This window comes from Oncorhynchus masou, chromosome 8, assembly GCF_036934945.1.
Source record: "Oncorhynchus masou masou isolate Uvic2021 chromosome 8, UVic_Omas_1.1, whole genome shotgun sequence".
Classification (NCBI taxonomy): Eukaryota; Metazoa; Chordata; class Actinopteri; order Salmoniformes; family Salmonidae; genus Oncorhynchus; species Oncorhynchus masou.
This window is the reverse complement of record NC_088219.1, coordinates 44079032-44093431: the sequence shown is the minus strand read 5'-3', so window position 1 is coordinate 44093431 and position 14400 is coordinate 44079032. Positions and strand designations below refer to the sequence as shown.

At 44.7% G+C, this 14400-nt stretch overlaps 1 protein-coding gene across 3 annotated transcripts in view; it reads right to left on the bottom strand.

Annotated features, from left to right (window-relative positions):
- Nucleotides 1-14400, bottom strand: part of LOC135544719 (volume-regulated anion channel subunit LRRC8A-like) — a 45142-nt gene that overhangs the window by 17417 nt on the left and 13325 nt on the right. For all 3 annotated transcript variants that reach the window (XR_010456366.1, XM_064972561.1, XM_064972560.1), the window contains exon 2: nt 6160-8281. Coding sequence is in view for 2 of the 3 variants with exons in the window: in XM_064972561.1 (XP_064828633.1) it covers nt 6160-8271 (2112 nt within the window). In the remaining variant the exon portion in view is untranslated. The remainder of the gene's footprint in view (nt 1-6159; nt 8282-14400) is intronic.

The following is a 14400-nucleotide window of genomic DNA, read 5'->3' as shown; positions in this document are numbered from 1 at the left end:
CTGCAGATCCTCTCAATCTCTGTCAGGTTGGATGGGGAGCGTCGCTGCACAGCTATTTTCAGGTCTCAAGAGATCAAGGACATTCAGAGACTTGTCTTGAAGCCACTCCTGCGTTGTCTTGGCTGTGTGCTTAGGGTCATTGTCCTGTTGTCTTCACCCCAGTCTGAGGTCCTGAGCGCTCTGGAGCAGGTTTTCATCAAGGATCTCTCTGTACTTTGCTCTGTTAATCTTTCCCTCGATCCTGACTAGTCTCTCAGTCCCTGCCGCTGAAAAACATCCCCACAGCATGATGCTGCCACCACCATGCTTCACCGTAGGGATGATGCCAGGTTTCCTCCAGACGTGAAGTTTGGCATTCAGGCCAATCTTGGTTTCATCAGACCAGAGAATCTTGTTTCTCATGGTCTGAGTCCTTTAGGTGCATTTTTGCAAACTCCAAGCGGGCTGTCATGTACCTTTTACTGAGGAGTGGCTTCCTTCTGGCTACTCTACCATAAAGGCCTGATTGGTGGAGTGCTACAGAGATGGTTGTCCTTCTGGAAGGTTCTCTCATATCCACAGAGGAACTCTGGAGCTCTGTCAGAGTGACCATCAGGTTCTTGCTTACCTCCCTGACCAAGGCCCTTCTCCCCCGATTGCTTGGTTTGGCTGGGCGGCCAGCTCTAGGAAGATTTTTGGTGGTTCCAAACTTCTTCCATTTCAGAATGATGGAGGCCACCCTGTTCTTGGGGACCTTCAATGCGACATTTCTCAGCGCAATGAGTGCATCCTATATAGATTGTTAATTTAAGCCAATTACGATCAGAGTAAGCCGATTTACGACCCTAAAAATAGCCTTGTCAAATTAAAAATGCTTTTCTTAGCTTCATGCGCTGAAGATGTGAGATGGCTGGGGCTACTTTGGCATTGTTCTTCGAGCAAAAAACAAAAATGTAGCACATTGGTGTCCAGCTGCAAGCATTGGATCCTCGTTAGGGCCCACCTGGGAACGACGTTTTGCAAATTACACAACTCATTTAAGTCAATAATGTGAAAATTGCAAAGAGAAGACTCCAGAGAGGATCGTAAAAACGGAACACATCAGAACGGGGCTAATTTGCATAACACTCTGTTCCAGGACTCGTTTCAGGACAAAGGAGTGCAGCAAAGGGTGTTTAATAGTTTTACAACTTCATTGGGAGGAATGATGTTTGAAATTCTTTTGACATTTGTATCACTTTTTTTTTAAATCATGATGAAAATGTCATTTTTTAGACCTATACATGCCTTCTGTAAAACCATATGACCTGTGAATGTGATAAAGACAACATATTGGTGCCATTATACTACTTATACTGTGCTTTAAAATATGAAGTATGTCTTGAATCTAAAATATAATTTTCACATTAATTAATTAAACTACCCTTTTGAATTTGTTTATTTTAAGACACTTTGTTTGGAACAATATACTCCACAAGTTCATCACATTTCCAGAGTGGGCTCTCTGCTAATTCTGAAGGTATGTAAAATTATATGAGCACCACCACAGTGAATGGAAAAATGGATTCAAAGGGAACTCCCTCTGCTGGTGACTTTCTCAATGTGCAATCCTAAATGTGGTCTGTGATTGGTTAACCTCCCAAGGTCGATGTCTGCACCCCCACAGAAATCAAATTAGCTAAATAAAAAGCATCCCATACAAATCAGACAGTTTTAGCTGGAGATGTTTTTTGTTGTTGCATTGGATGCTTCCTAATTCTAGGATACCCACATACCTCACAAGAAGGTCCCCCGGTACAAGTTGAAAAAATTGAGGGAAGTGTATATATATATTTTTTTAACTCAGCAAAAAAAGAAACGTCCTCTCACTGTAAACTGTGTTAATTTTCAGCAAACTTAACGTGTAAATATTTGAATGAACATAATATTCTACAACTGAGACATAAACTGAGCAAGTTCCACAGACATGTCACTAACAGAAATTGAATAATGTCCCTGAACAAAGGGGGGAGGGAAGGAGTCAAAATCAAAGGTAACAGTCAGTATCTAGTGTGGCCACCAGCTGCATTTAATACTGCAGTGCATCTCCTCCTCATGGACTGCACCAGATTTGCCAGTTCTTCCCCCAAGGCACCTGCAAATTCCCAGAAATGTCTGGGGGGGAATGGTCCTAGCCCTCACCTTCCGGTCAAATAGGTACCAGATGTGCTCAATGAGATTGAGATTCGGGCTCTTCGCTGGCTATTGCAGAATTATGACATTCCTGTCTTGCAGGAAATCACGCACAGAACGAGCAGTATGGCTGGTGGCATTGACATGCTGGAGGGTCATGTCAGGATGAGCCTGCAGGAAGTGTACCACATGACGGATGTCTTCCCTGTAACGCACAGCGTTGAGATTGCCTGCAATGACAATAATCTCAGTCGGATGATGGTGGGACACCGCCCCAGACCATGACGGTCCCTCCACCTTCAAATCGATCCTACTCCAGAGTACAGGCCTCGGTGTAACGCTCATTCCTTCGAGATATATATATACACAAATACACACGGGTATATATACATATATATATATATATCTATATACAGTGGGGAGAACAAGTATTTGATACACTGCCGATTTTGCAGGTTTTTCTACCTACAAAGCATGTAGAGGTCTGTAATTTTTATCATTGGTACACTTCAACTGTGAGAGACGGAATCTAAAACAAAAATCCAGAAAATCACACTGTATGATTTTTAAGTAATTCATTTTCATTTTATTGCATGACATACGTATTTGATCACCTACCAACCAGTAAGAATTCCGGCTCTCACAGACATGTTCGTTTTTCTTTAAGAAACCCTCCTGTTCTCCACTCATTACCTGTATTAACTGCACCTGTTTGAACTTGTTAACTGTATAAAAGACACCTGTCCACACACTCAAACAGACTCCAACCTCTCCACAATTTGCCAAGACCAGAGAGTTGTGTATGGACATCAGGGTGAAATTGTAGACCTGCACAAGGCTGGGATGGGCTACAGGACAATAGGCAAGCAGCTTGGTGAGAAGGCAACAACTGTTGGCGCAATTATTAGAAAATGGAAGAAGTTCAAGATGATGGTCAATCACCCACAGTCTGGGGCTCCACGCAAGATCTCACCTCTTGGGGCATCAATGATCATGAGGAAGGTGAGGGATCAGCCCAGAACTACACGGCAGGACCTGGTCAATGACCTGAAGAGAACTGGGACCGCCGCCATGGATTAAAATCCTGTAGCGCACGCAAGGTCCCCCTGCTCAAACTAGCACATGTCCAGGCCCGTCTGAAGCTTGCCAATGGCCATCTGGATGATCCAGAGGAGGAATGGGAGAAGGTCATGTGGTCTGATGAGACAAAATATAGGGCGTTTTGGTCTAAACTCTACTCGCCGTGTTTGGAGGAAGAAGAAGGATGAGTACAACCCCAAGAACACCATCCCAACCGTGAAGCATGGAGGTGGAAACATCATTCTTTGGGGATGCTTTTCTGCAAAGAGGACAGGACAACTGCATCGCGAGATCTTGGCCAACAACTTCCTTCCCTCACTAAGAGCATTGAAGATGGGTCGTGGCTGGGTCTTCTAGCATGACAACGACCCGAAACACACAGCCAGGGCAACTAAGGAGTGGCTCCGTAAGAAGCATCTCAAGGTCCTGGAGTGGCCTAGCCAGTCTCCAGACCTGAACCCAATAGAAAATCTTTGGAAGGAGCTGAAAGTCCATATTGCCCAGCGACAGCCCAGAAACCTGAAGGATCTGGAGAAGGTCTGTATGGACGAGTGGGTCAAAATCCCTGCTGCAGTGTGTGCAAACCTGGTCAAGAACTACAGGAAAGGTATGATCTCTGTAATTGCAAACAAAGGTTTCTGTACCAAATATTAAGTTCTGCTTTTCTGATATATCAAATACTTATGTCATGCAATAAAATGCAAATCAATTACTTAAAAATCAATGTGATTTTCTGGATTTTGTTTTAGATTCTGTCTCTCACAGTTGAAGCGTACCTATGATAAAAATGACAGACCTCTACATGCTTTGTAAGTAGGAAAACCTGAAAAAATCGGCAGTGTGTCAAATACTTGTTCTCCCCACTGTATATAGATATTCATGACTCGTTTCAGGAAACTAGGCATATGTCACATGTCACTACCTCACAGGAGCAGCATTTGAAGACACATTTTTTATCAAAATGCATTTTCTGGCAGAAATGCCTTTTGGAACATGTGAACGTTCATGTGCCTTAAAAAATGTTGTATTCCTTCCATAAATATTAATAAAATTGTTAAAAATGACGAGCTTAGTTGGTTTAGCCATAGAAAAAGTGAGGAACCTTCCCACTAGCTATGATTAGCTGAGAATGTATGGGCTGGACAATGCCCGGGAGTTGAGTTTGGATTGGTCTGCCATGTAGCCCGCTTCTGTCTATAAAGTGAGCTGTTCAGTATGTGTTGACAGTCCTTTCTACGGCGCCGTTTTTTGAAAGACATAAAGTTAACCACTGGGAACTACAAAAGTTTTGCTACTTTTCTCAACGTTGTCCTGAATTTAGTAGGTGCTACCGACAGATCAGTAGACAAAGTGATGTGTGACTTGACGGAGTGACTTGACACAAAGCTGGCCAAACAAGATGAAGCTACAAACAAAACGAAGTTAAATGGTTCAAGTCTGCCGTGAAGCGTTCATCCACGTTTACAGATAAGAGTCTAGATACATTTCCCAGATAAGTTTCTAATTTTGTCAGAAAGTCATTTTTATTGCAAGTTAATGCATACTGTTTGCTTGCTAGCTAATGTTACCTGTATTGATCTGTGTAGTAATATTATTCAAATCAGAAATCCATTTGCATTGCTAGTTATAGGATAATGTTAGCTAGTTAACATTGAACCTAGTTCGTTAGCTTTAGCTACCTACATATTCATGCTCTTGCTAAGACAGTTTGCATTGGTAGTAGTATAAGTTGGGGTTTTGCCGGTTCATTGTTTAGCTAGCTAGTTACATGTCTAAACAAAAAAAAGACTCCACTTTGGCCCGATTATTACATGACCCATCAAATTAGTAGGTGTGTCTTGGGGTGATTATGGCCATCAAATGTATTTTATGAACATGTGTACGTCTAGACAATTTTAGATTAAAGATTTAGTAGCTCTTCATACTGTCCCTCGAGGGTGGCGATGCATGTCTCGTGGTCACCTGCGTTTCCTTCCAGATCAATATGGAGTATCAATATATCAATATGTATCAATGTTTGTATGTTCAGCCAGGGAGGTTTGCACTGATTGTAAGGATGAGTCAAGATGATTAAATCGAGCGTTCATGTCCTCTTCCATTGTCTTGATAGCTGCTAAAATAATAGTCGGTGAGGGCTCCGAGTCAGGGCTAGCCATTATGGTCAGGCAAACGCAAGCATTGCCATCCTCGTCTTGTGCTGTGGTGGGGACTTTACCATCGTTCTTTACGATTGTTTTTGGATTAATTAGTTTCCCCATGGCCGTGTTTCTAATGGAGTTGCTCATAGTAGCAGTTTGGTAAAAGTAGAATTTAAATCAAATTTAAGCAAGGGTGAGGAGGTAGTCGGAGAAGTGTCTACTCCATGGTGCTCACTAGCGCCCCCCCCCCATCAGTGTACTTTTAAAACTCGGGCACATTGCATCACATCAGACAGTTACTTAACTTGAACTCATTTGAAACATATTATTAGCACTAGCAGGGTAGGCTGTTACTGTCTCAGAATATTGGGCAAATGAACTATTGAAGCGATAATTTCAACTCAATGGAGTTGGAGACATCTCGGTCTACTACACAACTCTACAAAGTGTACTCTACAATATGTGCACAAGTTCATTAGGGCAAATTATCCCGAACATAACTACGTTCCGGTCTTCATCATTATGCTAAGCCCTACCTTCCCATTCACATGTGAAAGAGGCAGGTAGACGGGAGTAGGGCTTTTCAAGAACAAATGTCTAACATTTTCCTGTGACACACAGATAAATGCAAAGACAAGTGTTTCTTTGACCATTTGACCTGACCAGGAAATAATCTGGGCCCTAACAAAGATAGTTAGAGGAAAGAAGAAAAACTGTTGGTTATAGAGTTAGTTCCAAGTGTGTATCAAATATTTTCTCTGGGACGCTCAATTACTAGATCTGTACTCACCCTGTTGGCTGTCACAGCAAAGTACTGCAGGTTCTGGAGGAAGCCCACATCGGCATGTATACTGGTCAGGTTGTTGTGACTCAGGTCCAGGAAGCGCAGTTTGCGGCAGTAGAACAGCTGGCCCGGGATGTTCTCGATCTTGTTGCGGTTTAGGTAGAGCCTCTCCATGTTCGTCAAGGTGCCGATCTGGATGGGGATATAGGCGATCTGGTTGTACCACAGCTTCAAGTTTACCAGACGGTGCAGGTGCTGGAAGCTGATGATCTCCTCGATGGTCTTAAGGTTATTGTCCTTCAGGTCAATCTCCTGCAGGTTGTGCAGGCTGAAGATGGAGTGCGGGATACGTTCCAGGTCGCAGCGCAACAGCTCCAGCTCTGTCAGGTTCACCATCTTCTTCAGGCTGTTGAGCACCATCAGCTTGGTGCCCTCATTGTTGATTGACAGCTTCTGGAGGTGGACCCCAACGTCTGTCACCACCTGAGGCAGCTTGGTCAGGTTACTCTTCAGACGGAGCACTTTGAGCCTCTTGAGCTCTCGTAGCCCGTCGATGACAATGTAGCGGTTGTTCTCTGCGCTCAGGTTCCCTGTGAGGTGCAGCTCGCTCAGGTTCTTCAGGCTGTAGATCCATAGAGGAATCTCCTTGATGTCAGTGAACTTTATGTGGAGGGACTTGAGGTTCTCCCTCAGAAAGGCCAAAGCTGGGGCCTCAATTTTTGCCGGTGTGTGGTAGAGCCACATCTCTCTCAGGCTGACTAGCTGGGCAATGATGGGGGGGATGGTGACATCAGGGATGAGCTCCAGCTTGAGCACCTCCAGTTCTATTAGGTCAAACACGGTTTCAGGGATTCCGTTAAGCATGAACAAGTGCAGCTCCAGTTTCTCCTGGGAGTTCTTGGTGATACGTTGCCGCAGCTTGTCCAGCGTCCACTCATTGTTGAGGTTCAGCTGACGCAGTTTGTTCTCGCTAACCTCCGACAGGAAGACCGCAAAGCGTTTGGAGTAGAGCGGGTCATACTGGTCTATCATGTGCAACATGAAGGCAAAGTCGTTTTTCACATCTGGTATGTCACTGTACCTGCTCTCCTCGCGGATTGACTCAAAGGAGTAGCGCTTAAGCGAGCGGCTGAGCATCCAGCAGAGGGTGTACATGCAGATGAGACCGTAAATCCCCACCAGGCTGATATAAAAACATGCCAGAATCTTGAAGAGTGTGGCCAGGGGGTGAGCACAGTGGTACATCCTATAGCCCGTCAGCTTCTCAATGTCCACCGTGCAGATCACACTGAACTTGATGTAGTGCACATAGTAGGCCGTGTAGCAGATGATCAGAATGAACTTGATGACTTTGATGATGGTCTGGCGGATGTAGAGCCGGTAGACAATGTCCCCTTCTTCGACGTGGATCCGGAACTTCTTGACCTTCTCGAAAAGAGCTTTGGCCTGCTCGCCTTCCTTCTTGTCCAGGACACCCGTGTCGGAGCGGTCAACAATGCCCTGCTCGATGAGGGACTTGGTCCTTTGGAGCATGGGCACGCTGGCCTCCACGTCCTCGCTGATGCATGATGCCTTCTTGTCCATGGTACCGTTCATCTTCCCCAGAGGCTTGGGGTCGCTCTCCTCCACTACAGTCTCAGACAGAGCCCTGGTGGTCCATGGCGAGTCAAAACACTTGAGCAGGATGGACACAAAGTGCTCCAGTTTGGAGCTAGTCCGGGGGAACTTGAACCAGAAGTTACTGCAGGCCAGGAAGATGAGGGTGTGCAGTAGCACCAGGTAGGGGAAGTACTTGGCAAACCAGTGCAGCTTGTTCTCATAGCAGACCGCGTCAATGTAGTTGTACTGGTGCCGGTCCAGTTCATACTGGATGCCTTTTGGCTCTGGATCAAAGGGGTCACGGAAGCTCATATTGAGGTACTCGCAGGATTTGTTGACCACCCACTTGCAGGGCAGGCAGATCATCTTGTCCTGGGTTACCTGTAGCGTGCCCCCAAACACGGCGATCATGAGCATGACGATGGAGATGTAGTCTGTGAAGACGTCCCACCATGGCTTCAGGATGCGGTACGCCGGCTGTGTGTCGGCAAAGTACCGGAGCTCTGTGATGGGGATCATGATGGTTTACCTATAGAAAGGGAGAGAGAAAAAATGTAACACAAGACATTCACAACGCCACTCGTATACTTCAAAGTTCATTAGAGTAAAAGCTTCAGAAGGTTCTCAGGTTGGCTCCAACAAAGCTCATCAAATCGGACAGGATTGCATAATAAAGTCAGAGAATTATTTCCGTTGTGGGGAAATACGTCATGTCAGCATGAGTTAGGGCTGCGCCATGTATATTTTATGATATACCGGTATTGATTCAGGGACCGGTTTGGGTTTTTACTTTACCTTCAAAAAACGTATTTGAATGTTTGGTTTGTTAAATGTGATATGCCATGTGTAACGTACATTTTTATAGATTACTTCGCTACTTAAGTCATCTCTCTCTGCTCTCTCTCCATGCCTCTTTCCACACAGACCTAGCCCCGCCCCGTCACTCAAGAAGCAGATGTTGTTCCTCAACCACGAGATTCTTGCATTCAGTCTCTGCATGATTAATGCAGCACATTAAACAATGTTGAAGACAAAGAGGCTGTTTTCACTTTGTTTCTTAATATATATCCACTAGTGTTCTATTAGTTTGTGTTTCTTATATCTGCAAACAGCTAGATTGTCTTTACTTAGCAAATTGGGCCTGAATCTTGTTAGCCGCTAATGCTAATCTCTAACTAGCTAATAAATGTACTGAGTCAGAGCAAACGTAACTAGCTATACAGCCTGATAATACCAGTGATGGTGTAGACCCACAGTACCTGCCAAAAGGTGACACACCTACTCATTCAAGGATTTTTCTTTATGTGTACCATTTCGTACATTGTAGAATAATAGTGAAACGATGAAATAACACATATGGAATCATGCAGTAAAAGAAAGTGTTAAAATAAAAATATATTTGAGATTTGAGATTCTTCAAAGTAGCCACCCTTTGTCATGACAGCTTTGCATACTCTTGGCATTCTCTCAACCAGCTTAACCTGGAATGCTTTTCCAACAGTCTTGAAGGAGTAACCATATACAGGGGGGCAAAAAAGGGTTTAGTCAGCCACCAATTCTGCAAGTTCTCCCACTTAAAGATGAGGCCTGTAATTTTCATCATAGGTACACATCAACTATAACAGACAAAATGAGAAAAAAAATCCCAAAAATTACATTGTAGGATTTTTAATGAATTTATTTGCAAATTATGGTGGAAAATAAGTATTTGGTCAATAACAAAAGTTTCTCAATACTTTGTTATATACCCTTTGTTGGTAATGACAGAGGTCAAACATTTTCTGTAAGTCTTCACAAGGTTTTCACACACTGTTAATGGTATTTTGGCCCATGCAGATCTCCTCTAGAGCAGTAATGTTTTGGGGCTGTTGCTGGGCAACACGGACTTACAACTCCCTCCAAAGACTTTCTATGGGGTTGAGATCTGGAGACTGGCTAGGCCACTCCAGGACCTTGAAATGATTCTTACGAAGCCACTCCTTCGTTGCCCGGGCGTTTGGGATCATCGTCATGCTGAAAGACCCAGCCACGTTTCATCTTCAATGCCCTTGCTGATGGTAGGAGGTTTTCACTCAAAATCTCACGATACATGGCCCCATTCATTCTTTCCTTTACACGGATCAGTCGTCCTGGTCCCTTTGCAGAAAAACAGGCCCAAAGCATGATGTTTCCACCCCCATACTTCACAGTAGGTATGGTGTTCTTTGGAAGCAACTCAGCATTCTTTGTCCTCCAAACACGACGAGTTGAGTTTTTACCAAAAAGTTATATTTTGGTTTCATCTGACCATATGACATTCTCCCAATCTTCTTCTGGATCATCCAAATGCTCTCCAGCAAACTTCAGACGGGCTTGGACATGTACTGGCTTAAGCAGGGTGACACGTCTGGCACTGCAGGATTTGAGTCCCTAGCAGCGTAGTGTGTTACTGATGGTAGGCTTTGTTACTTTTTGGTTGCAGCTCTCTGCAGGTCATTCATTAGGTCCCCCTGTGTGGTTCTGGTATTTTTGCTCACCGTTCTTGTGATCATTTTGACCCCACGGGGTGAGATCTTGCGTGGAGCCCCAGATCGAGGGAGATTATCAGTGGTCTTGTATGTCTTCCATTTCCTAATAATTGCTCCCACAGTTGATTTATTCAAACCAAGCTGCTTACCTATTGCAGATTCAGTCTTCCCAGCCTGGTGCAGGTCTACAATTTTGTTTCTGGTGTCCTTTGACAGCTCTTTGGTCTTGGCCATCGTGGAGTTTGGAGTGTGACTGTTTGAGGTTGTGGACAGGTGTCTTTTATACTAATAAATTCAAACAGGTGCCATTAATACAGGTAACGATTGGAGGACAGACGATTCTCTTAAAGAAGAAGTTACAGGTCTGTGAGAGCCAGAAATCTTGCTTGTTTGTAGGTGACCAAATAATTATTTTCCACCAATTTGCAAATAAATTCATTTAAAAAATCATACAATGTGATTTTCTGGATTTTTTTCTCATTTTGTCTGTCATAGTTGAAGTGTCCCTATGATGAAAATTAGAACTTGCACAATTGGTGGCTGACTAAATACTTTTTTGCCCCACTGTAGGTCTGTAGCAGTTTGGGTCTAGAGTGTCACCCACTTTGAAGAGGGGGATGACCCCGGCAGATTTCCAGTCTTTGGGAATCTCAGACGATACGAAAGAGAGGTTGAACAGTCTCGTAATAGGGGCTGCAACAATTTCGGCAGATAATTTGAGAAAGAGAGTGTCCAGATTGTCTAGCCTGGCTGATTTGTAGGGTCCAGATTTTGCAGCTCTTTCAGAACATCGGCTATCTGGATTTGGGTAAAGGAGAAATGGTTGGGTCTTTGGCAGGTTGCTGTGGAGGGTGCCGGGCAGTGGACCGGGGTTGGGGTAGCCATGTGGAAAGCATGGCCAGCCGTAGAGAAATGCTTATTGAAATTCTCAATTATAGTGGATTTATCGGTGGTTACGGTGTTTCCTAGCCTCAGAGCAGTGGGCAGCTGGGAGGAGGTGCTCTTATTCTCCATTAACTTTACAGTGTCCCAGAACTTTTTTGAGTTAGTACTCCAGGATGCAAATTTCTGTTTGAAAAAGCTTGCCTTAGCTTTTCTAACTGCCTGTGTATATTTGTTCCTAACTTCCCTGAAAAGTTGCATATCACGGGGGCGATTCGATGCTAATGCAGAACGCCACAGGATGTTTTTGTGCTGGTCAAGGGCAGACAGGTCTGGAGTGAACCAAGAACTATATCTATTCCTAGTTCAAATTTTTTTTGAGAGGGGCATGCTTATTTAAGATGGTAAGGAAGGCACTTTTAAAGAATAGCCAGGCTTCATCTACTGACGGGATGAGGTCAATGTCATTCCAGGATACCCCGGACAGGTCGATTAGAAAGGCCTGCTCGCAGAAGTGTTTTAGGGAGCGTTTGACAGTGATGAGGGATGGTTGTTTGCTCGCAGACCCATTACGGATGCAGGCAATGAGGCAGTGATCGCTGAGATCTTGATTGAAAACAGCAGAGGTGAATTTGGAGGGTGAATTAGTTAGGATGACATCTATGAGGGTGCCCGTGTTAACTGATTTGGGGTTGTATCTGGTAGGTTCATTGATAATTTGTGTGAGATTGAGGGCATCAAGCTTATTTTGTAGGATGGCCGGGGTGTTAAGCACGTCCCAGTTTAGGTCACCTAGTAGTACGAGCTCAGAAAATAGATGGGGGGCAATCAATTCACATATGGTATCGAGGGCACAGCTGGGGGCAGAGGGAGGTCTATAGCAAGCGGCAACAGTGAGAGACTTGTTTCTGGAAAGGTGAATTTTTAGAAGTAGAAGGTCAAATTGTTTGGGTACAGACTTAGATAGTAATATAGAACTCTGCAGGCTATCTTTGCAGTAGATTGCAACACCGCCCCATTTGGCAGTTCCATCTTGGTGGAAAACGTTATAGTTAGCAATGGAAATTTCAGGGTTTTTGGTGGTTTTCATAAACCAGGATTCAGACACGGCTAAGACATCTGGGTTGGCAGAATGTGCTAAAGCAGTGAGTAAAACATACTTAGGGAGTAGGCTTCTAATGTTAACATGCATGAAACCAAGGCTTTTACGGTTACATAAGTCAACAAATGAGAGCACCTGGGGGGTGGGAGTGGAGCTAGGCACTGCAGGACCTGGATTAACCTCCACATCACCAGAGGAACAGAGGAGAAGTAGGAAAAGGGTACGGCTAAAGACTAATATGAAATGGCCGTCTAGCACGTTCAGAACAGAGAGTAAAAGGAGCAGGTTTCTGGGCACGATAGCATAGATTCAAGGCATAGTGTACAGACAAAGGTAAGGTAGGATGTGAGTACATTGGAGGTAAACCTAGGCATTGAGTAATGAAGAGAGAGATATAAGTCTCTAGAGATGTTTAAACCAGGTGATGTCATCGCATATGTAGGAGGTGGAACAACATGGTTGGTTAAGGCATATTGAGCAGGTCTAGAAGCTCTACAGTGAAATAAGACCGTAATCAGTAATGGACAGTAATGGACGAGGCATATTGACATTAGAGAGAGACATGCGTTGCCAAGTGAACATATGGGTCCAGTGAGTGGTTGGGCTGGCTGGGGACACGGCGATTCAGACAGTTAGCAGGCTAACAAGCTAAAAGTTAGTAGGCCGGGGCTAAACAAGCTAGCCGTTAGCAGGCCGGGTTAGCAAGCAGTTAGCAGGGCCAGCAGTTAGCAGACCGGGTTAGCAAGCAAGCAGTTAGCAGACCGGGTTAGCAAGAAAAGCAGTTAGCAAGGGCTAGCAGTTAGCAGACCGGGCAGGCAAGCAAGCAGATAGCAGGGGCTAGAAAGTTAGCCTTTGGGGGACGTCGCGATGGGGGTAAGTATGTTTTTGCCTCTTCGTGCGGTGACGTCGATAGACCAGTCGTGGAATTAGTAGGGTTACAAGTAGCTCTAGGTAGCTAGCAGGCCTAGCTGGTTAGCATAATGGACCTTCAGCGGGCGTCGCGCCTGAGGGGCCTGTTGGAGTCCTCGGGCAGATTATGTCGGTATTCCAGTCGTAGGGGATCTGCGGGGTTCCATGCCCCGTACCGGCTGTAGAAGGGGTCCGGATATTGTAGCCCAGAAGTATACTTCGGTGGTAGCACAGGAGCCCTGGCCGGGCAAGCTTCAAGCTAATTGGTGCTTGCTCTGGGATGGAAACGCTAGCCGGGAGTAGTCATCCGGGATTGCGGTTAGCTAGTTGTGAAGATCCAGATGAAAATGTTCAGTTTGCGGTAGGACTCCGGAGATAAAAATAACAGATCCGTTATGCTCTGGTTAGAGTCACGTTGTTCAAACTGATGAGAGCTTTCCGAGCTGAAGGTTAGCTGATGACCGCTGGCAATGGTTTGCTGACTGATCGCTGGTAGTTAGCTGGCTAGCTTCAGTTGAGGGATTCCAGATCCGAAGTAAATATAAATAGGGGAAAAAAGCAGATCCACGCCACATTGGGTGAGGCAGCTTGCAGGAGAGTATTTAGATGTTGAGGTTTAGCAAAATATTTTAAAGGATATGTGACGAAAAAGATGTAACACGATATATACAAGGGACACGACAGAACAAAGACGTCTGACTGCTACGCCATCTTGGATTCATTCATCATCATTAAATAGCCTGCCTAAAATATGTCAGTCTTTTTAAACTAAGTACAATTTCAGGAAATTAGCTTCAAAACAACATTGTCCAAAAGGGGGGCTTGGGGAAAAAAGGTTAGGAAACCCTGCTCCAGCCAAATGTTTAGGCTACCCTTCATCACCAAGTTAATTCAAACAATTAGGAAGTAATGATGCCTTTTACAATAGGCCTACAACCCAGTCAGCTACTTTCAGGTCAAGCCAGTGTGTGGGTTGCCAGAGTGGTGTGTGTGTGTGGGGGGGGGGGGGGGTGTGTACTCCATGTCAGGGACATCCCAGACATCCTGTGAGCAGACAGAGAACACTATGTGGCTCCAAGAAGACAGCGGAAGCTGGATGCAGAGGGGAACAGAAACTGACACAGCACACAAATGCTAAAGTAAGCAATAAATGTATTGTCAGAAGACCCCGCACAAAAATGAGTAATCATTGTGACTCGTACTTTAAAAACACAAAGTTCTAAAAAGGACAAGCCCATCAGGTAGGCA